Genomic DNA, 27,754 nt, shown 5'->3' on the forward strand with positions numbered 1-27,754 from the left:
TTATTTTATGATTTTTGAGGCCTGGCTGAATGTACAGTCTTGTTCAAAATAATAGCAGTACAATGTGACTAACCAGAATAATCAATGTTTTTAGTATATTTTTTATTGCTACGTGGCAAACAAGTTACCAGTAGGTTCAGTAGATTGTCTGAAAACAAACAAGACCCAGCATTCATGATATGCACGCTCTTAAGGCTGTGCAATTGGGCAATTAGTTGAAAGGGGTGTGTTCAAAAAAATAGCAGTGTCTACCTTTGACTGTACAAACTCAAAACTATTTTGTACAAACATTTTTTTTTTTCTGGGATTTAGCAATCCTGTGAATCACTAAACTAATATTTAGTTGTATGACCACAGTTTTTTAAAACTGCTTGACATCTGTGTGGCATGGAGTCAACCAACTTGTGGCACCTCTCAGCTGTTATTCCACTCCATGATTCTTTAACAACATTCCACAATTCATTCACATTTCTTGGTTTTGCTTCAGAAACAGCATTTTTGATATCACCCCACAAGTTCTCAATTGGATTAAGGTCTGGAGATTGGGCTGGCCACTCCATAACATTAATTTTGTTGGTTTGGAACCAAGACTTTGCCCGTTTACTAGTGTGTTTTGGGTCATTGTCTTGTTGAAACAACCGTTTCAAGGGCATGTCCTCTTCAGCATAGGGCAACATGACCTCTTCAAGTATTTTAACATATGCAAACTGATCCATGATCCCTGGTATGCGATAAATAGGCCCAACACCATAGTAGGAGAAACATGCCCATATCATGATGCTTGCACCTCCATGCTTCACTGTCTTCACTGTGTACTGTGGCTTGAATTCAGAGTTTGGGGGTCGTCTCACAAACTGCCTGTGGCCCTTGGACCCAAAAAGAACAATTTTACTCTCATCAGTCCACAAAATGTTCCTCCATTTCTCTTTAGCCCAGTTGATGTGTTCTTTGGCAAATTGTAACCTCTTCTGCACATGCCTTTTTTTTAACAGAGGGACTTTGCGGGGGATTCTTGAAAATAGATTAGCTTCACACAGACGTCTTCTAACTGTCACAGTACTTACAGGTAACTCCAGACAGTCTTTGATCATCCTGGAGGTGATCATTGGCTGAGCCTTTGCCATTCTGGTTATTCTTCTATCCATTTTGATGGTTGTCTTCCGTTTTCTTCCACGTCTCTCTGGTTTTGCTCTCCATTTTAAGGCATTGGAGATCATTTTAGCTGAACAGCCTATCATTTTTTGCACCTCTTTATAGGTTTTCCCCTCTCTAATCAACTTTTTAATCAAAGTACGCTGTTCTTCTGAACAATGTCTTGAACGACCCATTTTCCTCAGCTTTCAAATGCATGTTCAACAAGTGTTGGCTTCATCCTTAAATAGGGGCCACCTGATTCACACCTGTTTCTTCACAAAATTGATGACCTCAGTGATTGAATGCCACACTGCTATTTTTTTGAACACACCCCTTTCAACTAATTGCCCAATTGCACAGCCTTAAGAGCGTGCATATCATGAATGCTGGGTCTCATTTGTTTTCTGAGAATCTACTGAACCTACTGGTAACTTGTTTGCCACGTAGCAATAAAAAATATACTAAAAACCTTGATTATTCTGGTTAGTCACATTGTACTGCTATTATTTTGAACAAGACTGTATAATACATGCCTTCAATAACTGTAGCTACAACCGTGCAATTGATCAGTGTGCAATCAGAAACAAATCATTCGTAAAAAAATGAAGTGACTGTCTTCACGAGTGAGTCATTGAATCATTCACTCAACCGATTTGTTTAAACATACTGATTCATTCAGGAACGAATCATGGGACTATCTTCACGGGTGAGTCATTGAATCATTCACTCAACCAATTTGTTTAAACACTGATTCATTCAGGAACGAATCAAGGGACTGTCTTTGTGAGTGAATCACTGAATCATTCACTAAATCGATTTGTTTAAACACACTGATTCCTTCATGAACAAATGTAAGCGACTGTGTTAATGAGCGAATCATTAAATGATTAACTCAACCGATTCGTTTAAACACACTGATTCACTGTGGAACAAATCAATGGCCTGATTTCATGAGTTAGTCACTGAATCATTCACTTAATTGATTTCATTCTGGAACAAATGTAAGTGACTGTGTTAATGAGCGAATCATTGAACAATCCACTCAGCCTATTCATTCAAACTCACTGAATTATTTGGGAACATAAACATTTGCCCGGGTTAATAAGTGTGTCATTGAATCATTCACTCAACCAATTCATTCAAACCCACTGATTCATTCAGGAACCAAACTCCACCACTACTGTTGCTCAGTATGATTGATTCCCCTGGTGCTTCATTTGGAACTATTTTCATTGGTGGAAATAAGTTACTTAATATTAACGTCATGTTTATTGTATTGAATAGAAAAAGAAATACCTAATGATATTTGGAACAACAGCATTCTTGTGCTTGTGTGATATTGCTTAAGAATATTATTATACCGCATAACAGTATATATGCCAGTTAATATGTTATAAATAATATTATTCACTGTTGCCAGGTGGTCCTGACCAAATGCTCATCATATGAAGGTTTTGATTCTTCAATAATTCTGTTTTACATCCACATATTTTGGGGCATGTTGTCTCTGAGTGTAGGGTTAAAACTCTTATATAATAGCCGACTGTCATGACAACAATAAAAGGATTAAAAACAATGATTTTGGACAAGCCTTTCTCAAATCTTCCCAAAGGGCTCCTGAAAAAAACAAATGACTCAGTGCTTGTTTTCTCACTGTATCAGAGAAGGGCAAGGCATTGCTGATACCAGATACGCTTTAAACAATGATTCAGCGGGACATGTATTCATTCAGTGATTCATTAGTGGAACAACATTATTCAGCGTCTCTTTTTCGGTTTTGCTCCTGGTTCTACTTTCCGGGTGCTTTGGTGCTTTATTTATACTGCCCTCCGCTTCAGTCCACACTTTGGTTTTCAGATCTGCTTTCGCTGTGGGAAGTGAAGACGTTTGTGAATGAGCATTTGTGTGATTTCCTCACCAGTTTTAGCTCTTTTGTTAGTTTGACATCCTGGAAATTGAGGGAGATGTTCAGATACTTTACAGTACATCCACTTCTGAACATGAGGCTCTAAACAGAGCTTACTTCATAAAATCATATTAAAAATTGATACTAATGTTATCTAAATGTGTAAATCCTTGTTATCAGTATCAGGAATAGATTATTACAGAATGACATTACAGAAAAATAAGGAAAGGCATTCAAATTCACGCATTTATTCTTATTTTATGGAATATATGGCCTATAGCATTTAACATTTAGATTTATTAAGATAAATTAACTTTTTAAAAATATTTGTATTATAGTATTGAACATATTTGTTTTTAACTTACTTAATTATATAAAGTAAACTGAATAGAGGCGTGTGATGGCTCAGTTTCATCATCCATAAGGTTCATGTCACATTTGTATGACAATCATCCTTCATTAGTCGTTTATATTTGAATGACTGTATTTGTTGAGCAACTTGGTATAATTGTAATTGTGCATATTAAATCCTAAAATACTGATTAATCATCTGGGTGTCATCCGCTCTATCGTAACCTGTGGAAATTTCCACATTAGTTTTTGTTTTTATGATCATCACACAAAATGCAGCCTAATGTGATTTAACGTGTAGTTTCTCATTTGTCCTCAAGCTCATTCTGACTAAACAAACAGGCCTGCTTCATTCTCTCTCTTCTCCTATAGTAACTTTTTATCTAACTCAACTCATTTATAAACCTCAATATGATTCAGAAGTCCAGTTCTTTCCGGAATTAATCAAAGGTTGTCTCATTTGTTGAGAAGGGTGTTTCATGACTCATGACTACTAATGAGAGAGAAACTTCAGTTCAGCCTTCAAACTGTAAAACATCAGCACATGTTTCTCCAGCAAAACATAATGAGGAGTGTCTGATATTACAGAAGACGGTAAGTTTATAGTGCTTAATAGATTGTTGTGTAACAATAATTTTTTTTTTTTTTGTAGAAAACGGGTAGCACTTTATTTTACAGTCCTGTTCTGTATGTAAATACATTGTACTTATTATAGTAATTGCAATAACTAGGTACTAAACCTAACCTTAACCCATGTAGTTATTTTATACTTTCTTAGGTAAGTGCACATAGGCCTACTGTAAAATAAAGTGCAACCAGAAAATGTTATTCCAACAAAAATACTGTAAAAACTTTTTTACTATTTAAACTGTTTTACTGTTTTCTATGTGAATATAGTTTAAAATGTAATTTATTGCTGTGATCAAAGCTGAATTTTTCAGCACCATTACTCCGGTCTTCTGTTTTGGCAGCAAAAGAGGGACCAACACAATATGAGGAATAATGTTATGCAGGTGTAAGTATATTGTTACCCAAAAATCATAGTGATAGTAGAACTACTTTTGCGAATTCCTGAAATAATAAAGATGAGGGTAAAAAAATTGCAATGCTTCGGACCAGAAATGATTAATGCCGTCTCATATTTACTTAAGCGTCAGAGGAATGCAGAACGACTCGTCATTATTGTGGTTTGTCATGCAGTTAAAGCAAGAGCTGTTGTCACTGAAGATCTCACTTCCTGTTTCAGGAAGTGTGTTGTGCCACAATAATACAGTCGCTCGCGCGTGTGTGTGTGTGCGTCAGTGCAATTTAATTTTCATTTCATTTTGTTTAATTTTGATTAACGTTAAATCTTATTTAAACTTAACATCTTTATTAATGCCGCAGTTATCCATGCTCTTGTGTGGTTTGTATTGAATAAGTGTGGTGAACCCGGTGTCTTGTGGTCATACAGTGAGTCATTGTTGTTTGAAAGCTGAGCAAACAAGATTACCTCAGGGTGCAGTGTGTCGTTTTTACAAATGCTGTTAAGTTTATGGGTCAGTTCAACCTAAAATTAAATTTGGGTTTATTAACACACCCACACGTCGTTCACAAGTAGCCTAACCCTATACAGGTCCTTCTCAAAACAAGTTAGCATATTGTGATAAAGTTCATTATTTTCCATAATGTAATGATACAAATTAAACTTTCATATATTTTAGATTCATTGCACACCAACTGAAATATTTCAGGTCTTTTATTGTTTTAATACTGATGATTTTGGCATGCAGCTCATGAAAACCCAAAATCCCTATCTCAAAAAATTAGCATATTTCATACGACCAATAAAAAAAAAGTGTTGTTAATACAAAAAAAGTCAACCTTCAAATAATTATGTTCAGTTACGCACTCAATACTTGTTCGGGAATCCTTTTGCAGAAATGACTGCTTCAATGCGGCGTGGCATGGAGGCGATCAGTCTGTGGCACTGCTGAGGTGTTCTGGAGGCCCAGGATGCTTCGATAGTGGCCTTAAGCTCATCCAGAGTGTTGGGTCTTGCGTCTCTCAACTTTCTCTTCACAATATCCCACAGATTCTCTATGGAGTTCAGGTCAGGAGAGTTGGGAGGCCAACTGAGCACAGTAATACCATGGTCAGTAAACCATTTTCCAGTGGTTTTGGCACTGGTGAGCAGGTGCCAGGTCGTGCTGAAAAACCAAATCTTCATCTCCATAAAGCTTTTCAGCAGATGGAAGCATGAAGTGCTCCAAAATCTCCTGATAGCGAGCTGCATTGACCCTGCCCTTTATAAAACACAGTGGACCAACACCAGCAGCTGACATGGTACCCCAGACCATCACTGACTGTGGGTACTTGACACTGGACTTCAGGCATTTTGGCATTTCCTTCTCCCCAGTCTTCCTCCAGACTCTGGCACCTTGATTTCCGAATGACATGCAAAATTTGCTTTCATCCGAAAAAAGTACTTTGGACCACTGAGCAACAGTCCAGTGCTGCTTCTCTGTAGCCCAAAAGTGTCTTGACCTGGGGAATGCGGCACCTGTAGCCCATTTCCTGCACACGCCTGTGCACGGTGGCTCTGGATGTTTCTACTCCAGACTCAGTCCACTGCTTCCGCAGGTCCCCCAAGGTCTGGAATCGGTCCTTCTCCACAATCTTCCTCAGGGTCCGGTCACCTCTTCTCATTGTGCAGCGTTTTTTGCCACACTTTTTCCTTCCCACAGACTTCCCACTGAGGTGCCTTGATACAGCACTCTGGGAACAGCCTATTCATTCAGAAAGATCTTTCTGTGTCTTACCCTCTCGCTTGAGGGTGTCAATGATGTCCTTCTGGACAGCAGTCAGGTCGGCAGTCTTACCCATGATTGCGGTTTTGAGTGATGAACCAGGCTGGAAGTTTTTAAAAGCCTCAGGAATCTTTTGCAGGTGTTTAGAGTTAATTAGTTGATTCAGATGATAAGGTTAATAGCTCGTTTAGAGAACCTTTTCATGATATCCTAATTTTTTGAGATAGGAATTTTGGGTTTTCATTAGCTGTATGCCAAAATCATCAGTATTAAAACAATAAAACACCTGAAATATTTCAGTTGATGTGCAATGAATCTAAAATATATGAAAGTTTAATTTTTATCATTACATTATGGAAAATAATGAACGTTATCACAATATGCTAATTTTCTGAGACCTGTATGAGCTTCTTTCTTCCTTGAGGGTCTGAGGGAACAAAAAACATAAAATGCTATCATGAAATGTGTTCGTTCGTTGTACTTTCCCTCTTTAAACACTGGAGGGAGACAATCCAGATGCATCCAGAACATGTAAACCATCTATACAGTAACACTTGTGGAATGAAATCACCAAGTTAGTTAAACATTTCCCCCTGTGAGTTATATGGTTTTTTTTTTTTATTGAAGAAGGGCGCTTCTGGTAAGTGTTGTCCCGTATAAGTCACATATTAAACTTTATCACCTTGTTTGTTTAATAACAGCATTGCTTGTAATGACCTAATGTGTGTACAGGAGGTGTGATCTGTTATCTGTTATCATATACTTATAAGGCTATATAAGTGTATATGTTGTATGTTTTTTAAGGTGATCAAAATGAGCACAACTATATATGTGAGATATTTTCTCCACATTGTATATTATTATTATCATTGACTTCCATATTAATTGTATTTTTTTCCATACCAATTACTCAGAAACCACTTATTGCACCTTTAATAACATTTACTGCACTGAAGCAAAAACAACTTTACTTGCGCGCGCGCGCGCGTGCGTGTGTGTGTGTGTGTGTGTGTGTGTGTGTGTGTGTGTGTACACGTTAAAATGTGCGTTTAAAATGGGCTGTGATATGTTTGTTTGTATTTATTTCTCATATTTAACATATTATATATTTTTGTTCTCCACAATTACAACTACAGAGCTTTGATCATAAAACGAAACATTTAAATATAATCAAAGACCCAGGCTATTATTATGAGATTTTGAATGACAACTGATAGGCTATTCTGTTAAAATAACAATAATTTACATTAAACTATCTTCAATTTTCATTTGACAACATCAAATTGCATATTTTTGCTCATATGCAAGCTTTTTATATTGTATTTTACGTTTACTCTTCCATTTCAAAAATGTATATTTTCCTGACAATATTTCTATTTGTCAGGCTTTACAGGGTTAAAGACCTCTGCCAGAGCCAGCAGTGGGCGTGCCATTTAAAGGGCTGCGTGAATGATCTGTACGTTACGCAGGATGGGCCAATCAGCATCCAGCGGCTCTTCACACTGCAGTAACGGCGCAGCACTCGCGAGCTCCACACGAGCGCGCGTGCGAGGAGGCTTTTGTTCGCCACACACCGGTGACTTTTCAGACGAGAATCCGATGAAAACTAAGGAGCTGCCGACTGTTCAGAAAGGCTGGCGGGACGACTATAAAGAGGGGAAGACTTCAGTGGACGTAAGACTGCGCGAGCCGAAAAGGCTGATTATAAACGCGAGTTCTTCCGGTGATCAAAATGCGCCCGAAAACTTGATACTTTTGAGTTGCGCGACGCGACTTGACTTCGAGAGTCAAGTTTCGGATTCCCAAGGCGGAGATAAAGGAGTGCGGGTGGAGAACCATGAGTGTTGCGTCTCGCCGTGGGACATGGAAAGAGTGTCAGGGGGTGCCGTGACTCCAGGCAGAGTTTCGGAGGAAAATGTGAGCCACACGCCAGACTTTCTTGTAGACTTCAGTTGTTCATCTCCGTCAGCTAAACACAAAATGACTAAAAGTGCGCTGAAACTCAACGTGTCCGATCAGCAAGCCTCAAGCCCGTCCCCTAGGATTATTCCCAAACTAATAGTCACCCATGATGATCTGGGTCCTGGCCAGGACAGTCCGCACATCACTGATTTGACGCTGAGCATGGGCGGCTTCTCCCTGGATCTGCATCCCGACGAGGACTCGCCCTGCTCGGACAGCGGCTGCGGAGGCTCCCCTGCGCCCTCGCTCTTCCACAGGAAACTTTCCAGCTCCTCTTCTGCGGGATTATCATCGGCCTCGTCGTTTGAGGAGTCTGAGGATGATTTCACAGGCAGTGACATTGAGCCCAGCAGTCTGTCCCCCAGTATGTTCGGCAGTCCTGATGAACTGGCAGGGGTAGGTGACCAGCTTTCCCTGTTGAAAATGTATTTATTGTTTATTAAAGGGATAGTTCACCCAAAACATTTTTACGCGCTCTCATGTTGTTACAAACCCGTAAGACTTTCATTCATTACTGCAACACAAATGAAGATGAAGAGAGCTTTCTTTCCTTCCATTGACAGTCTACGCAACTACCACTTCAGAAAGTTCATAAAGAGATGGTAAAACTAATCCATATGAATTAAGCGGTTTAGTCCACAGTTTCTGATCAGACTTGATCGATTTATATGATTGAATTTAGGCTTTTATTCACACATAAGCATTGATCAGCGAACACATAAACAGAAGCTCAACTGAACATGCTTGAGCCCCGTTTACCCCAACTGATGCAAGTTGATAAATGTTTATGTGAATAAAACCCTTATTTCAATCTGTTCATAATATAAAGCGATTATGTCTCTTCATAAAATTTGGACTAAACTGCTCAATTTGTATGGATTAATTTTATAATCTCTTGAACTTTTTAAAGCATCAAAGTGGTAGTTGCGTAGCTGTCAATGGAGGGACAGAAACCTCTCTGATTTTTTTCATCAAAAAGATCTTCATTTGTCTTCTGAAGATCAACGAAAATCTTACAGGTTTGTAAATGACATAAAGGTGAGTAAATACCCAAAATGTTAAATTTCTGTGTTATTATACAGATATACCTGTTGCATATGTGTTTTTTCCATGCCAAGTAGTGTTATCCTTGTGGAAAAGAAGTGTATTGTATTTATTTTATCAATTCTATTTTGGATTATCTTATAACCCATAGGTGGCACTATTTTCAGATTTGGCACGCAACCACAAATCATTTTGCTAATATAGTCTACCAAGTTTTGTTTTGATAAACCAAACTATTTCCAAGACATAGCTAGCATTTAATCTGATTGTGAGTCAACATTACTTTTTTCACATTAGCAAACTTTTAAACAAAAAGAAATCAAAATTCTGTTCTGCCATTTCTGTGTGGCTCCGTTTAACATTAAGACAATTTTGGTAAGAATCGGACAAAGTTTGGAGGAGTCACGAAAATAGCGACTAATTATAAAATTACATGTATATTACTTAAGTCCTATGTATGTCAAAAAAGCACTCAACTAATTGACTATTCTTTAATTTAATTTGCAAATATTCAATTAAGTGTCCAAAAAGTATTCAATTTGCGCTTAAGCATTTTGACTTAAAGTATATAATTTCCATAATAATCATGCTAAAGCACTTCGTTTGCACAAGGGTATGTCTCAAAGGTTAGGGGAAGGGCTCTTGATAAGTGTTTGTGCACCAAAACTTTATTACCAAATTTATCATCAAGTCATGTAGCAAAACGTGAGGCCTTGTGCAGTTTATCTTTGGTATCCCTTTAAATGCTTTGATTAGGAATTTATGCCTTCCAGTAAGGAACTTCTCAGCATTAGGTTTACAACTTTGTTTGTTTTTCTGAAAGTTGAATAAAAAGACTGTAAAAAAAAAAAAATTCTGCAGATTAACAACAACTCAAACAAAACAATCACATTTAACATCAAACATAAACCAAACAAAAATTGAGGGATGCATATTAATCTTTCATCGTACAGTAAATTCTACAAATGTAATCTACAGTATCGCTTCAGTTGGTATGAATGAAGATTCGTGAGCAGTGAGTCACATGGAAACTATTTATTAAAAATGACTGCTATCTGTACATCTACAGCTCTTCTGTGAAAGTGTTGCTTTAAGGTATGCTGGCATAACCTGTTAGTTTTTATATAAAGGTTATTAGCGTAGTTTCGCTCTTTCTGACGAAGAATTTCTAGTCTGGCAAATGTTTTCAGTTTCAGACTCATATTGCTGGTATTTAGGCTGGCTATTGGAACAGTTGACGGGTGAAACCCATGGGAGGGATGAATTTTTTTTTTCTGTGGAAAGTTGGTAACTACACAATATATCTGCCTTTTAGGTGTTCGAGACACAAGTGAGTAAGATAAACCTAAAGTAAATGGGGATGTTTTTAAAGTGTGAGCGAAACTCTGAAGCTGAAGAACAGAAACTATTCTAGTTTCTGGAAACAAAAAAAAAATAGAATTGAGACCTTATCTCCAAAGGTCACTGATTGATTTAATAAAAAGCTCACTGTAGTCATTCGTAGATGACTAATGGAGGAGTCAACTCATTGCAATTATATACTCCAGCTGGAAAAATCCCCCAAATCCCATGTGTCTTGACGTCTGACGCTTCAATCTCGGTTAGACAATGTACTCATCCGGTTTTGTCAGGTTGGATAATCCTCCTGAAACCGTGTCTGTTTCAGGCTGAAGCTTTGAGTGACTTCATATCTCTGATCACACATTTGTTTGCCTCGATCTGAACAGAAACTCAGACTGACCTAGCGATCAGTGCATGGACATAAAGCACTCTCTGTTACTGAACCTCTAGTGGTAAAGCATGAGGCTAGCAACACCGAGGTCATGGGCTTGATTTCCAGGAACAAACATTCTGATACAATCTACTACTGTGAATACGCCTTGAGTCTTAAATAATGGTCTTAAAGTGACTTGTTGTGGGTCTACAGAGTGTTTTTTGTTGTTTCTTGTTATGTCTGCTGAATTAAGGCTGACCAGCGTCAGCAAAAGCAGGACTATGTGTTACACATGTGGGCGTTTCATCAGCAGTTCTGTGCTAATCTCCAGTTTCCCAATCAATCCTCCGATATCCAACTGACTACAGCTAGTTTATGTGTGTCTGGCTCATCCATGAATCAGGTTGAATCAGTCTGGAAGTTTCCATTTTTCCCACACTGATTGTTTTTCTGGGTTTTTTTCCTTCTTTATACGTACATCTTACACTACCCTTGAAAAGTTTCTCACCAAGGCTAACTCGATCAAAAATAAATACAGTGAAATATACATTTTTGTAAAAATGTAGTTTATTCCTGTGATCAAAACTGAATTTTCAGCATCATTCCTCCACTCTTCAGTGTCACATGATCCTTCCGAAATCATTCTGATATGATGATCTCAAGAAACCTTTCTGATTATTATCAATGTTGAAAGCGGTTGTGCTGGTTAATTTGTGCAAAACATGATGCATGTTTCTTTTTCCTAGATTCTATTATGATGGTCAAAAGAACACAATTTATTTTAAATAGAAATTTAGGTAACACTTTATTTTAGGGTCCAATTCTCACTATGAACTACTCTCTTATTAGCATACAAATTACTTAGATATTGGCTGTTTATTAGTTATTATAAAGCACATATTAATGCCTTATTCTGCATGACCATATTCTACATCCCTTAATCTTACCCAATACCTAAACTTAACAACTGCTAATACTATTAATAAGCAGTAATCAGGAGTTTATTGAGGCAAAGGCATTGTTAATGGTGAAAATTGGACCCTAAACTAAAGTGTGAATGAAATTTCTTGTAACAATGTAAAAGTCACTTTTGGTCAATTTAACGCATCCTTTCTTAAAATTTTTTTTTTTTTTAATTTTAAGGTGATCAGATAAGTAGTATGAATAATATTAATTAACTTAGGGTTTGGGGTTAGTTGTAATTATGCATAACTTACTGTTATTATTACTATAGTACGGACATAACATCACCTTAAAATAAAGTGTAACCAAAAATCGTATGTTATCTAAACTTCTGGATGTTGTGCTAGTCTTCCATATTACTCCCAGTCTTCTCACATAATAAAATAATTCCAAGTCAAACAAATAAAGACAACTAAACATCGATAAGTTGCTTTGTAATAAGCCCCAGAGGATCCTGATCCCCCTGTCAGGGTTTATTTTATCACAACAAATCTTTTTCCTTTGCTGTATATCTGAAGTCATGCAAGCTGCATATTCAAATTTTTGTGTCGTCTTTGAATGACCCAGAATTGCCTCCGTTCCATCAGCTGCTCACATCCACAGGCCTGTGTGTACACACCACACACACACACACACACACACGTTCTGATGCCATCGTTTAACCAGCTCTCACTGTGTCATGGAAAACTGATTGTGGGCGGTTCCTTTGTCGCTAAGTAACCATGAATCCATATATGGTGTTGCTTCTCATTTCTCTTTCTTCATCTCTTTCTTAATCTGTGCCGTGCCTTACTTCACTGATCATGACGCAGATTATTGTCTTTGCTTTGCAAATTAATTTTTAGGCATGCTGAAGGTATCACACATCACAGCACTTCGTGGTGATATAAACCCTTTATAAGCTTGCTCCACCACTTCTCAGACAAAGACAAATACTCCATGCAAAAAAAGTTTACAGGAAGAATGTGCGACGTCTCTCTGGCTGTAGTGTTCCTGGGCCCTTTGCTTTCTAAGGGTGTGAAGCTGTTGGACAGGTTTATCTCCATTACGCTTAAATTGCTTTAGGAGCTTCTTATGAAAGAGAGAGAGAGAGAGAGAGAGATCAAAAGATCAAGAGGGAGGGGAGAAGTGGAAAATGGATAGCTGCAGTGACAGAGGAGGTGGGTGATGGGGTGGGTGGGGTTTTTACAGCGTGTTCAAACACAAACAGACCAGCAAAGCACATTTATTACATTAGTGCCGTTTGCTGAGGCGAGTGTCTTTTATAATTTAAAGGGGGGGTGAAACACTCAGTTTCAGTCAGTGTCATGTCAATCTTGAGTACCTATAGAGTAGCATTGCATCCTGCATATCTCCGAAAAGTCTTTATTTTTTTTATAATTATATAAGAAAGATGCGCTGTTCCGAGTCTTTCCGAAAAAAGCCGAGCGGGTGGGGGCGTGTCCTGTGAGCGGAGCTAAATAATGACGTGTGCAGCAGCGCGCTGCTATTGTGTTAAGTGCGTCGAGTGCGTCGTAAAGCTGTCATCCCTAACAGCGGGGAAAAAACTTTATTCAAAATAAAAATATGGCTTTTAATCAGATACAGCCATACATCTATGATCCGGAATCAGACCCAGAGGCTGCAGTTGAACAGGAGCAGCAGCAAAAACGACTAGAGCAGGACGTCTCTATGTGGTACGATATACACTAACTATATAATATGCTTAGCGGCTTGTGTTATTTACATATTTATACTTGAATTATATCGTCGTATTTTTGTCTTTGAAGGTGTACATGTGGGAAGTGCAGTTGTGCACGTGTGTTTGTGTGTTTACGCGTGGTTTGTGTAGACAGGTTAAGTTAGTGTTTACATAGAAAGACACGGAATAGTAGCGCATTTGAATGAAGAAGCGTGCTTATTTAGTTCAACATATTTCCCCCCTCTTTGTGTATTGTTGAGTGCTTTTACAATACACAAACATAAAGTTACACATATGTGGCCAGCTAAACAAATGTACACGCACTACACATCGCATGCTCCATTGATCAATTTCTATATATAGTAATATATATAGTAACTATACGTGATCATGTTTGGGCTACTTGATGAGCATAGACACAGACATTTGAAGCAGTCTAACTCACCGCCCGCGGTTCTAACGTTGGGACTGCTCCATCCTTCAGCATTAGGCTATTGGAAAAGCCGGCGTCATGCTGGGCCATGTTTATGAAACAGTCGGCACCGAAATGCAGCGAACAGATATAAACATTCGCGCAACTCAGTTGCTGATCCGGAAAAGCAAATTACATCCACTGTTGCCTTACCGCAGGGTTTTGGGGGAATCTGTGCAGGACTGTCTTGGTCTGGCAACCAAAAACGCACTTTTTGATGTCATTGTTAATTGTGCACATTACCTGTGCAGCGCAGCCTACGAGCGCTTTGATGGGCATAGCCTGTTGCTTTCGCTCTCTCCCTCTCTCTCTCTCCCTCTCTCTCTCTCACACGCTTCCGGTAGAATTGTCCGTAAGGCCCATACAAGGAAATTCCGCCCCCACTAACGTCAATGGGGACGCATGATCGCAAAAAACTTGCCGAAACTTATGACTAACCGGAAGTAGTATTTTTGACAAAGAAATACTCCCATCAAACGTCCACCTTAACTTTTGAAACTTTGTCCATGTTTAGTATGGGATTCCATGTCTTTAACAGTGTAAAAAGATCAGTATGCATGAAACAGCATTTCACCCCCCCTTTAATATAATGTACTAAAAATAAGTCATTTAGGAAGTACTATTACTTGATAAAATGATTCATTGAATGTCTTAACATGATTTGCACTGTTGCATCTTCATGTCAACAGAACCCAGAGAAGATCCATGAAGTCAGATGAGTTTTCTTTTAAAGCTGCATGTAACTAACGTAAAGTTTAAAGGCTTTGTTTTAGCACGTGATTGACAGGAGTAGGGGGAGATGCCCTGCTGTCTCAGGATGTTTATATCCGTTCTCTTGAGTCGTAAACTGATGTAAACTGAAACTAAAACCATAGCTATTAAAAATCATTACTGGCCACTCAAAATATAAAAAGAAAATGTAAATATGAGCAGGGTGTGAATTAAAGGATTGGGGTCAAACAAAGTCTACCCTTAATATGAAGCTTTACTAGTAAATATGAAGATTTCTTGCGTTTCTTGCTCTGATTTCCTCATCTTTATTTAAAATAATAATAATAATAGCTACAAGCCAGTGTGAACATCCCGAGATGTTTGCAAAAATCACATTACTCACTACCCTTTTACATTTAATTTTATAATTACAATATAGATACTGTAGGTTTAGGTTTAATTTAATTTGATATTGTTTTTAAAAATAAGCAAAAATGCAAATTACAAACAATATGACAAGCTATAAGAGAGTCTAATGAAATAAGCAGTGTTTTTTTTAGATACAGTAGGTTTATTTAACTGTAGCATCCAAGAAAAATGCATAGTCTTCACTCTATAAACAAACTATACGCTCATTCTTAATAAATATATTAAAGTAATTTAGTCAAGCATGAAGTGATTGTCTATTTTCTTTTATTGTATGATTAACATTAATCACACAGAATATTAGGCTGCGGGTCTGGCCCTTTAAGTCCTGCACAGATTCAAAACATTGAAAGACATTACATTTCTTACTCAACTGCATATGTTCACTAAAGACACACCCGATTGTGTTTACATAATTACACTGTAAAAATCTGGTTGCCTTAAAATTTGGAGTTCATTGAAATTAAAATTTTTAGTTAATACAATTAACATTTTAGAGAATCGACAACCTTTATTCAAATATTATTAAAAGATTTTGTAAGCATATTTGGTAATTGTGTTTGTTTTATTTGTGAAGACGCAGTGAAACATGCCAAATTGCGCTATTTTCATAATTTGTGTGGTTCAAATACAATAATATTTTGAGTTTCTATTTATTAAACAAATTTCCTTCAGTGTATCAACTCAAATTTTTTATTTCAATAAACTCAATTTTAAGACAACCAGGTTATTTGCTTTTTTAAGTTAAACCAACATTTTTTTTACAGTGCACTCGCCAGGACGTGCATGTTTACATTTTTTTTTGACCATTCAAAATCAATAATCCATGAAAGAGAACTGAAGTCATGATCGCATGCTGTCTGAAAGGCGTTTGCACGTGCTTATTGCGCTTCGTTTTCTTGTGCGTGCATGTTTCTGTTGTTTAATGCTGTTAAACTGAATGTACAGAGAACTTTTTGTGGAAAATGTCTACAAATAATCAACAACACTGAAATGGGAGCAAGCAGTTTCTGTCAATTAATTGCATGTTAAATGTGTTCATTACTATAATAGTGTATACTGATGCTCACATGCATACTGTTGGTGCTTTCGGCGGGGTCAGGGGTCAGCATGGGCACCCTGACTGGTCAGCGGCTATGCCACCCCATACGCAACAAACTGAGATGCTCTGTGTATTCTGACAGCTTTCTATCAGAACCAGCATTAACTTCTGGAGCAGTTTGAGCTCCAGTAGCTCGTCTGTTTGATCGGACCCCATGGGCCAGCCTTCGCTCCCCACGTGCATCAATGAGCCTTGGCCGCCCATGACCCTGTGGCCGGTTCACCACTGTTCCTTCCTTGGAGCACTTTTGATAGATACTGACCACTGCAGACCGGGAACAGCCCACAAGAGCTGCAGTTTTGGAGATGCTCTGACCCAGTCGTCTAGCCGTCACAATTTGGCTTTTGTCAAACTCGCTCAAATTAACTCAAGGACAAAATGTTTGTTTGCTGCCACCCACTAACAGGTGCCATGATATGTTTTATTGTTATGCCTCATGTTATGCCTCATCGGTGTATATACTATTGGCCATTGTGTAATTCACACTCTACATGAGCTTTGTTTTAATATGGGTGGTTGGGTGCCTTTAAGTCAGAACACCGACGCCTTATGAAAAAAATCTTATTCTACCATGACATTGTTTACATGTTCTTACAAATTTCATTATAAGCTTGTCAGTGTTTAGAAAGAAGGGAGTGAATGAGGCAGGATGAGTGCTTATGCTCCATGAGAGCTAGTCAAAGGCGATGGATTAGGATCAGAGAGGGAGGGGAAGTGAGATAAGAGTGTGTGTAGGGGGACATGAGAAGGAGAAGGCATTGACTGACGAGCGGGAAAGACAGCTGAGCTGCAGAAGTCTGTGTGAGCGAGAGACCTGGAATCGAGAGAGAGAGAGAGAGAGAGAGAGAGAGAGAGAGAGAGAGAGAGAGACAGGTATATCAGCTTTAAAAGTATCAGCGCTCCATGCACATGAAGTGTGTGGCAGTTCAGTCTGCTTCCCGGATGCATGTGTGGTTGCAGTGCGGGAGTCGTGGGTCTCTGCACGTTTGTGTGTGTGTTAAGTGTCTGCTTTGTGCATGCTTTTTTTCCCCCATAAATTTGTGACTGTCTGCTGTCTTGGTTGCCGGGTAAGAGACATTCTCTCTCTCTCACTCACACACACACACACACACACACACACACACACACACACACACACACACACACACACACACACACACACAGAGAGTTGGGTTGACTTGGCAAAAGGGACAATGACAAAAAGAGTGTCCAAGTTAGAGGAAAGGAATAACTGTGCCATTATTTGGTTATATGCGTTTATTGTTTTCATGTTGGATTCATGTTTTGAAGCTTTTACATTATTTTCAAGGAAAGTCGATTTAAGGATATTAAGGAAAAATATGTGGTGTAATCAAGTAAAAAGTAATAACATTATTTTCTGTAGTTCTTTAATGCATGATGTTTAATGTTGTTGTTGTTGTTATTATTTTTATTACTATTTAAATATCATGAGTTCATATTAATTTATAAGGATTTGAGGAGTCAAACCAGATAACCTGCACCTGAATCTTTTTCAAACAGTGTGCGACATACACTACAGAAAACTTTATTAAATTTTACACGTGCATCAATGAGCCTTGGCCGTCAGTTTACCACTGTTTCTTTCTTGGAGCACTTTTGACCCATATCCTTATTCAGCAAGGATGCATTAAATGAATCAAGTGACATTAAAGACATTTTTAATGTTACAAAAGATAATAAATGCTGTTCTTTTGAACTTTCTATTCATCAAAGAAACCAGAAAAATCATGTTTTCCACAAAAATATTAAGCAGCACCTCTGTTTTCAACATTGATAATTTAGGGGGAAAAAATTTGCGCACCACGTTTTTGAAGGATCATGTGACAATGAAGACTGGTGTAACGGCTGTTAAAAATGCTTTTCATCACAGAATTAATAATATTCGTTTTTTTTTTAACTGTATTTTTAAATAAGTAAATGCAGAATTGGTGAGCACAAGATACTTCTTTCAAAAAGATTGAAAAATCTAAATAAAAAGTAAAGCTAATATTTGAAAAGCTGCATTGACCTAAAATCGGCTGGGGTTTGTCAGTTCAGTAGATCTGTACAATAGCATCAGTAACCTGATACATGAGCCTGAAATATTAAACCTTGTGTGTGTGTGTAAGTCCTTGAGATAAGTCATGAAGATACAGCGGCTCTGTTTGTCAAGGGTAGGTGTGACCTTTGACCCAGGAGTGGATCTCATTATGACACACAGCTCGGCTCTTATCACCATGACAGCGGTTCATATTTTAGTATGATCAGGATAGCAGCGGCGGACGTGAATCAGTAGCGTGTTGCACAGTTAAGATATAAAGTATTATAAGCATTAAACATAACGTAATAGTTTAACAGTGGTGGATATCACCTGTTTGACTTTACACCATAGATCAAGGCAGAACATTTTTTGACTAAATGTATTTAGTGCTGTCTTGGGAACATAGTGCCTGTTTTGAAAGTGAAATAAAAGGTCATACCTCGCTCTTGAAGTTTTATGGAGTGTGTGTCAGAAGGCAGAAGGACAGAAAGGAAGACAGAGGTCTTTTATGAGGTGTCGTCTGTCCCCTGTGGGCTATAGTGTCGTCAAAGGGGGTCAGGAACACAGAGGACAGACCGAATTACATCTAAGTGTGGAGAGCGAGCTGTCGACTCTAAAGAGCACATGTTGAAAGGGGGAGGGTTTGGAAGAAGGGAATGAATGTGTGAATTGTACAGGGGAATAAAGAAAAGAGAAAAAGAGACCTGAAAGTGAGACCATGAGCTCTTTCTCATGTAATACCAAATCATTTTTTAAATACAAATTGCTGCTGTAGTTATATAATTTATATTATAATTTATAATATATATATTAAAATAACATAACTATCATAATCTTAAATCTTGTTTTTTTTCATTTTTAAATGAGAAAAAAGTACCATATTTTCAATGTGGTATCATGCTTTTAAGTAGGTCAGGTTCTAAAAACAGATTATTCTGGAAACTGTTCGCTCCGGGCAGGGATTATGTTGTCTTCGTATTCCTGTCAAAGCAAGTGAAAAAAACACATAATGAGAGAAGCATCTGAGGAATTATGAAAGAAACTCTCAGTGATTGTGAATTTGAAAGTTCACCCTAGGACGTCATGAGGAGCTAGTTCTCCGACAAACAGCTGAGTTATGTCATTTCCCACACTCACACATTCCTCATCGATTTCTAATCAATAATCTGTAATCTGTAGAGCGTGTGCGTCACGGCTGCCGTATTGACCTTGTGTCGCTGATAAAGTCGTCCCTCTGGACCTTTAGTTCCCATGCCGGAGTAGAAAGGTGTCAGTGTTTTTACTGAAACTCAGTCTGTGGATACGAAATGTTTGTTTGGAGAAAAGAGATGTGGTTTGTTTTACAAATCAGCAGGGTTTGACATTAACTTTCTTGCCCACAAGTCACTGTGGCTAGTGGTTTTCCAAAGTTACAAGTCATCAACATTTCCACTGGCCACAGTTTTGACATCAATACCATGGGGGAAAACGGCCATGTAGATATGTCACTTTAAGAGCTGACACACTGATCCATTATACATGTTTTCTTTCTCAACTGTTTACATTCACTTAAAAAAGATCTGACTGTTACACACCACTGCTGAAATACACACACCTTTGGCAGGTTGCTGGGTGTTAATGTCAAGCCCTGCAGACAACCAGTAGGCCTTTTGGTTTAATAGATGTAGACTTTTCTGAATGTTAAGTAAAAGAAGAAAATGATTAGCAGTATCTTGGCCTCATCTGAGCAAATGCAATCTTTGATTTCAGGCTAAATCGTGGAGGAAGTTAAAGACCATGGTGCATTGCTCTCCATTTGTGGTTTCCTTTAAGAAACGATATCCTTGGGTTCAGCTCGCCGGCCACACAGGTAAAAATGTCATTAGTTATTACACATAATATTTAATTGCAGAATGAATGGGGGAGATTAAAGTGCATCATTTTGGACTGATGAATTTAACGCTGACTTTGCCTCTCTGTGTGTAGGTAGTTTCCAGGCTGGCGAGTATGGGAAGCTGCTGAAGAAGTATTGTGAATGTGAACATCAGTGTCTCGAGAAGCTGATGAATGACAACCTCCGGCCATTTGTACCTGGTTATTATGGTGTCGTGCAGCAGAACGAGCAGGATTATAACCTGATGGATGATCTGCTGACTGACTTTGACTCCCCTTCAATCATGGATTGCAAGATGGGAAGCAGGTGAGGAGGAGAAACCTTCAGTTCAGATTTCATGAGATTTAACAAATAAGCTTAATTGTATAAAACTCCCAGCTCCAAACCAGCCCTAGCTAAACAAACTAGATGGCTTGGTGAGGTTGACTTCATTAATGAAGGTTGTGAATGGTCTGATTGATGGGTCGTTTTTTTTGCCACAGGACATACCTGGAGGAAGAGCTGGTAAAGGCCCGTGAGCGTCCTCGTCTCAGGAAGGACATGTATGAGAAAATGGTGGCTGTGGACCCGGGAGCGCCCAGTCCGGAGGAGAGGGCCCAGCAGGCCGTTCTCAAACCACGATACATGCAGTGGAGGGAGACCCTGAGCTCAACCGCCACCCTTGGCTTCCGCATTGAGGGCATCAAGGTGGGCTGATGAAAAAATGGAGACATTACTGGCTCTGGTCACTCTGGATGAACTTTCTGTTCATCTTTGATCATTCTGAATCCTAAAAAAAAAGTATCCAAGTTTCCACAAAAAGCAGCACAGCTGTTTTCAGTATTGATAATTATCAGAAATGTTTCTTGAGCTTCAAATCAGCGTATTAGAATGATTTCTGAAGGGACATGTGACACTAAAGACTAGAGTAATGATTCAGCTTTTCCCTAATTTTGTTCCATTTTAGAAGTCAGATGGCACATGCAATACCAGCTTTAAAAAAACCAAACATAAGGAGCAGGTGATGAAGGCCTTGGTGGACTTTGTGGATGGAAACACACAGTTATTGGTATGTTGTTTCAATGGACAGGTTGCACTGTTTTAACTCAGCACTGGAGGTTTCATTACATGAGCTTAGCCAATGGCTTTCCTATTGTGCTTGTGAAAACAAACGCGAGCATGAACCTCTTTATTGTGTAATGTTGATTTCTTCCTCAGGGGTTTTTGATAGATTTCTGTGAAGGCCATTCAGTGACCTTAATAAAGGACAAAAGACCCTGCTTCATTATTATGTTGTCGACTACAATATATTACTATTAACTATAGTAACAACAATGTTACTATATTAAAACAGACAAGATTTTTTTTCATAAAAAAAGAAAAAGAAATATAAGAAATAAAAAATATAAGAAAGCTTTTCTTATATTAACACGAGTCCTGAAGCTCTCGCCTGATCATAACCAGTGATATTCCTCTGACCTTTTTTCTTTTGTAATGTCTCTTAGCCATTTCTCTTTCTACAGTCTTTCTTCAAATCTCCCTCTTGCTCACACTCCCCTCCCCCATTATGAGTGGACACGCCCCTACTGCTGATCGGCTCACTCTCTCCCCTCCCCCATTATGAGTGGACACGCCCCCTACTGCTGATCGGCTCACTCTCTCCCCTCCCCCATTATGAGTGGATACACCCTACTGCTGATCGGCTCACTCTCTCCCCTCCCCCATTATGAGTGGACACGCCCCTACTGCTGATCGGCTCACTCTCTCCCCTCCCCCATCATGAGTAGACACGCCCCTACTGCTGATCGGCTCACTCTCTCCCCTCCCCCATCATGGGTGGACACACCCTACTGCTGATCGGCTCACTCTCTCCCCTCCCCCATCATGAGTAGACACGCCCCTACTGCTGATCGGCTCACTCTCTCCCCTCCCCAATCATGAGTAGACACGCCCCTACTGCTGATCGGCTCACTCTCTCCCCTCCCCCATTATGAGTGGACATGCCCCTACTGCTGATCGGCTCACTCTCTCCCCTCCCCCATCATGAGTGGACACGCCCCTACTGCTGATCGGCTCAGTCTCTCCCCTCCCCCATTATGAGTGGACACACCCCTACTGCTGATCGGCTCACTCTCTCCCCTCCCCCATCATGAGTAGACACGCCCCTACTGCTGATCGGCTCACTCTCTCCCCTCCCCCATTATGAGTGGACACGCCCCTACTGCTGATCGGCTCACTCTCTCCCCTCCCCCATCATGAGTAGACACGCCCCTACTGCTGATTGGCTCACTCTCTCCCCTCCCCCATTGAGTGGACACGCCCCTACTGCTGATCGGCTCACTCTCTCCCCTCCCCCATCATGAGTAGACACGCCCCTACTGCTGATCGGCTCACTCTCTCCCCTCCCCCATCATGGGTGGACACACCCTACTGCTGATCGGCTCACTCTCTCCCCTCCCCCATCATGAGTAGACACGCCCCTACTGCTGATCGGCTCACTCTCTCCCCTCCCCCATCATGAGTAGACACGCCCCTACTGCTGATCGGCTCACTCTCTCCCCTCCCCCATTATGAGTGGACACGCCCCTACTGCTGATCGGCTCACTCTCTCCCCTCCCCCATTATGAGTGGACACGCCCCTACTGCTGATCGGCTCACTCTCTCCCCTCCCCCATTATGAGTGGACACGCCCCTACTGCTGATCGGCTCACTCTCTCCCCTCCCCCATTATGAGTGGACACGCCCCTACTGCTGATCGGCTCACTCTCTCCCCTCCCCCATTATGAGTGGACACACCCCTACTGCTGATCGGCTCACTCTCTCCCCTCCCCCATTATGAGTGGACACGCCCCTACTGCTGATCGGCTCACTCTCTCCCCTCCCCCATTATGAGTGGACACGCCCCTACTGCTGATCGGCTCACTCTCTCCCCTCCCCATTATGAGTGGACACGCCCCTACTGCTGATCGGCTCACGCTCTCCCCTCCCCCATTATGAGTGGACACGCCCCTACTGCTGATCGGCTCACGCTCTCCCCTCCCCCATTATGAATGGACACGCCCCTACTGCTGATTGCTTACTCTTTCTCCTCCCCATTATGAATGGACACGCCCCTACTGCTGATCGGCTCACTCTCTCCCCTTCCCATTATGAGTGGACACGCCCCTACTGCTGATCGGCTCACTCTCTCCCCTCCCCCATTATGAATGGACACGCCCCTACTGCTGATTGCTTACTCTTTCTCCTCCCCATTATGAATGGACACGCCCCTACTGCTGATCGGCTCACTCTCTCCCCTTCCCATTATGAGTGGACACACCCCTACTGCTGATCGGCTCAGCAATGCTTACTACCGCTTTAATAGTCATTTCCTGCAGTATTGCTATATTGTGTATTTTTGCACAGCTGGAAATCTGGTAAAAGTTAATTTCATAATGATGTGGTAATGGATAATTAGAGTTGTGTGTTGTTCTGTTTCCTCAGAGGAGTTATCTGCTGAGACTTGAGGAGCTGCGCAGTGCTCTAGAGACGTCAGAGTTCTTCAAAACACACGAGGTGAGGAATCTGTTCTTTCCATGTTATGAAATCCTTTCCTGCCTTGGCCAAGTCATTGTCATCTCTGGAACACAACAAATCATGTTTCATAAGCTCAAAACTTCGCCTTGTTTTTCTCCAGGTGGTTGGGAGCTCTTTGCTGTTCGTGCACGATGCTTCGGGCCTGGCACGAGTCTGGATGATTGACTTTGGCAAGACTATCCCACTGCCACCACCCCAAACTCTGGACCATCGGACACCCTGGGCCGAAGGAAACCGTGAGGACGGGTACCTGTGGGGTCTGGACAATCTCATTCAGATCTTCAGTGAAATGCTGCAGGACTCAACCCTACCCTCACCCTGACAGACACAGTCAACATGCTTCAGCCCGAAGGATCACGTGTTGGGACACGTTGATGGAGGGATCATACCTTCTGAAAGGAGGCACACAACAGGATATCAATCCTGAGATGAGTGCTGAGGGAAGGATGGAAAGCATGAGTGGAAGAACTCAAGCTCATTCTGTTGACTCTGTGCTCCACAAGCTCACATTCGACATTCCTTTTTTGGACATGTGGTCCTGCAGATACACAGAAGCTCCACAACAGTCAAAATACACTGATACTGAACCCAAACAGACACTGAGGAGCAACAGATGACAAGCAACTATCATCTTTTTAAGGGTGCACAACCATGATTATTCTTTAAAGGTTATTTGCTAAGTCTTCTTTCTCTTTTACCTACAGGTATGATGATAACACTATCACACTAGAATGTGCTTTGCTTGGTTTATTTTTATTTTTTCTTTGTAAATTTCTCTTTTGGGTTTCTCGGTTATGTAAATAGTGCTTATTTAATTGTAATTTTTATTTTATTTTTACAGATAATTTCGGTTTTTGATTATTATTTCCGTAATCGAACTAGTACCTTGTATATTTCTGAAAGGAGATACATGCAGATTGTCATTTTTTTTTCCCCTGTGGTCTTCTAATCTTGATGGCATATGATATTTTCATGATTCCACACTTCAGAAGAACTTTAATCGGTTAAAAAGCGTTAACAGATGGGCTTAGTTAAAGGTAAAGTAATAGAGTTTGTCACAAACTTTTGCACTCAACTAACTGCCCATATCGTGGATAGTTTGACTCTACCAAGATTGTATTTCTTCCATTTACTGATCAGAATTAGATGCAGTGTTTCTTACAACTAGCCACAGTTACAAAGATGCTAACAAGTATAATACATATTTATATACATGTGTTGATGGAATAGTTTGTTTGCTCTTAGTTTATTGGTTTTTAAGGTAACCCATCAGTGACTGACCTGCTAGTCACACGGTTAGTTTCTAGGTTAGCCAAAAAGTGGTTTGAGAACTTCACTTCCTTTATCTGCCCCAATAACCATTAACCTGAATTTTTTATTTTTTTTTATACAAATCCAATATTTTTGGAGCGTTTGCATTGATACACAGATCAGAATAACCTCCGACCATCAGCTATTTCCACATTCGGCTTCATAGCGCACATGATATATTGCATGCATGAATACCAAATCCGACATGGTTGATCTTGCAAAATGTGGTAGAAAATATATTTTGCTGCACGTAAGCAGATTATACAAGTTATGGTCACTGATGTCATCTTGCTGCCAGTACGCATTAGTTCTCAAATTAGGTGCTGTGGTCAGCTTTAAAAAAAAAAGAAGACACCAAACTTTTTCCATCATCACTTCATTTTCTTCAGGCATAATATTTAAATTCAGAGATAGACATTAACAGTTAATATCCTGTTTAAGATCACAAACATGGTGTTAAAGTGATTACCTCACCTGGACGCTTTGAGTTGATGTCAGTTTACGGAACGTCATGTTCTACCACTATGTGTGTGTGTGTGTCTGTGTCTGTGTGTTTATCTTACAGCTTCAGAGATTGTATTTTCCATCCTGAACGGGCCTGCACAAGGTCTGTCAGTATTTCCCGGTCTGACTGTGAACATTGTGTCACACCACGGCCCTCTGGAGATCCACTGCCTTGTTTACACATTATGTAAAGTATTATGTTTTGTTGCAATTAGTTTCTAACTCCCATTTGGCGTGTCTTCGATCGATGACATGTTTTATAACTCATGGAAAGAGAACTGGATGGTGCGTTGCCTTTTTGAGTCGTCTCCGCCCCAATAGTTTGAGACGGCCGTTAAACTGCAATAGCTGAGCATTTGTGCTCACATCTCCTTGAATCATTGTTGTCTTGAAAGCCAATGCAATAAACTGGACCTATTATTGTTTAATACACTGCATTTCTCCTGTTCACTTTCTGAGTCACCATTACTTAAAGATTGTCAATACTTTACACGGTATAGACCGGGTTGAGTTTTTGAATTTAAGGATGCATTAAATTGATCTAAACTGACAGTAAAGACATTGTTGCAAAATAGTACTAATTCAAAACTGTTATTTTGAACTTTCAATTAATCAAAGAATATTTTTTTCTGGGGGAAAAACAGTATTGGTTCCACAAAAATGACTAATGGACATTATAAATGGACATTAATAATAACAAGAAACGTTTCTGGAGCAGAAAATCAGCTTATATTTGATCACATGACACTGAAGACTGGAGTAATTATTTTGAAAATTACATTTCAAATATATTAAAATAGAAAAGGCTGTATTTATTGCACGTTATTTTCCCATGTTTCACAGGCAGGGCTTAGATTAAGCCTTGCTTCAATTAAAGTTATTTTATAAACGTGCCTTAGAGAAAACACATACTGCTGTGCATCTTCAGACAAAACAATGGCCCTGAAATATTTTAAGATCTGTCAGTGTAAGTTGATTTCAGTTAAAACAGCTCACATGCGTTTTAGTCTGAGACTAGCTCAAGCCTCGTCTGTGAAACCGGGGGATTATGTTTTACTGTATTTTTTATTTATTTTTTAAATGCAACAATTGCAGCCTTGTAGAGTATAAGTGACACCTTTCAAAAACATTTTTAAAAATCTTACTGACCCCAAAAGAAATACATTGAATTCAACAAGCTGTGAGTCAGAAGGAAGGTATTTGGATTACAGTGTAAATGTTCTATTCCTGCCCAGGGATGTTTTCCTCTGTTGTAATTTCCTGTTCAGAGCTCGTCCTCAAGTTGCACAATATTATGATGATTATGATCCGAAGAGCTCTGACAGGCTGGATGACGTCCGACCAGATAAACACTTTGTTCTGTTACTGATGGTCGATGACATCCGATCGGACTTCCATCCTCAGCTCAGTTTGTCCTGAACAGAACCGAGTGTTCCGATTAGTCAAGAGGATTACCTCATATGTAGTCGAAACCGACTGTTGCACAAAGTTTTGCGCTAGCAGACACCGCAATTTAGAAAAGAGAAGCATCTTAACCTCAAGATAATGATAGTTTAGTCTTTAAAACCATCTGCATCTTGTATCATTTATTCATCCACATTTTCAGAATTGAATCAGAAATCTTCAAAGCTAAAGATCATGATTATGGTAAGGGCCGTTACATTTCCGGCACACACTAGAGGTGATTGATTGGCCAATCACGGCACACTGGGTCAGCTGGCCAATCAGAGCGGGGACTTTGTAGAAATAGCACGTAAAAGTGGGTGCTGTCAAACTGATGGGTGTTTATAAATCATTTGATGAAAATGATCCTCTTAGCCCGACCCAACCCCTAAACACTATACACACTGTGATATGGACAGATCAGGTAACTCAGTGGAAAACGCCCCTCTGTAAATGGCCTCGCCCACTGATCTAGTAATAACTCCTGTTACTATCGTGCAGATACCTATTCTTATGTAAAGCCAGAGCTAAACCTTGTTTAATTACACTTATGTGAGCATATGCGCTCAGCCATGCAAAGTATACTTCTTTTGACTGGTAAGCGTAACGTTACACAGGCTTTCGACACATGCGCAGTTTTGATCGCTCGCCACAAATTACAACTATAGACTGTTAAAAAATATGGACGTAGTGTCCGTGATGTCTCCAATAGTATAATAGAGAGCAGTTTTAAAGCGTAAAGTAGAGACGAGCTGGCCTTTGCTCTCTAGAC

The 27,754-nt window shown here is 39.7% G+C and overlaps 1 protein-coding gene across 1 annotated transcript; it reads left to right on the forward strand.

The window, feature by feature from the left end:
- The first annotated feature begins 7,258 nt into the window (after positions 1–7,258).
- On the forward strand, positions 7,259–25,972 carry itpkcb (inositol-trisphosphate 3-kinase Cb). The gene is made up of 7 exons (XM_067419076.1): positions 7,259–8,538; positions 20,046–20,145; positions 20,262–20,475; positions 20,652–20,856; positions 21,116–21,217; positions 23,632–23,703; positions 23,825–25,972. The coding sequence occupies exons 1-7, from the start codon at positions 7,630–7,632 to the stop codon at positions 24,044–24,046; spliced, it is 1,824 nt and encodes a 607-aa protein (XP_067275177.1). The 5' UTR covers positions 7,259–7,629; the 3' UTR covers positions 24,047–25,972.
- Positions 25,973–27,754: the final 1,782 nt, after the last annotated feature.

Source organism: Pseudorasbora parva, chromosome 16 (genome assembly GCF_024679245.1).
Source record: "Pseudorasbora parva isolate DD20220531a chromosome 16, ASM2467924v1, whole genome shotgun sequence".
NCBI classification, from domain to species: Eukaryota; Metazoa; Chordata; class Actinopteri; order Cypriniformes; family Gobionidae; genus Pseudorasbora; species Pseudorasbora parva.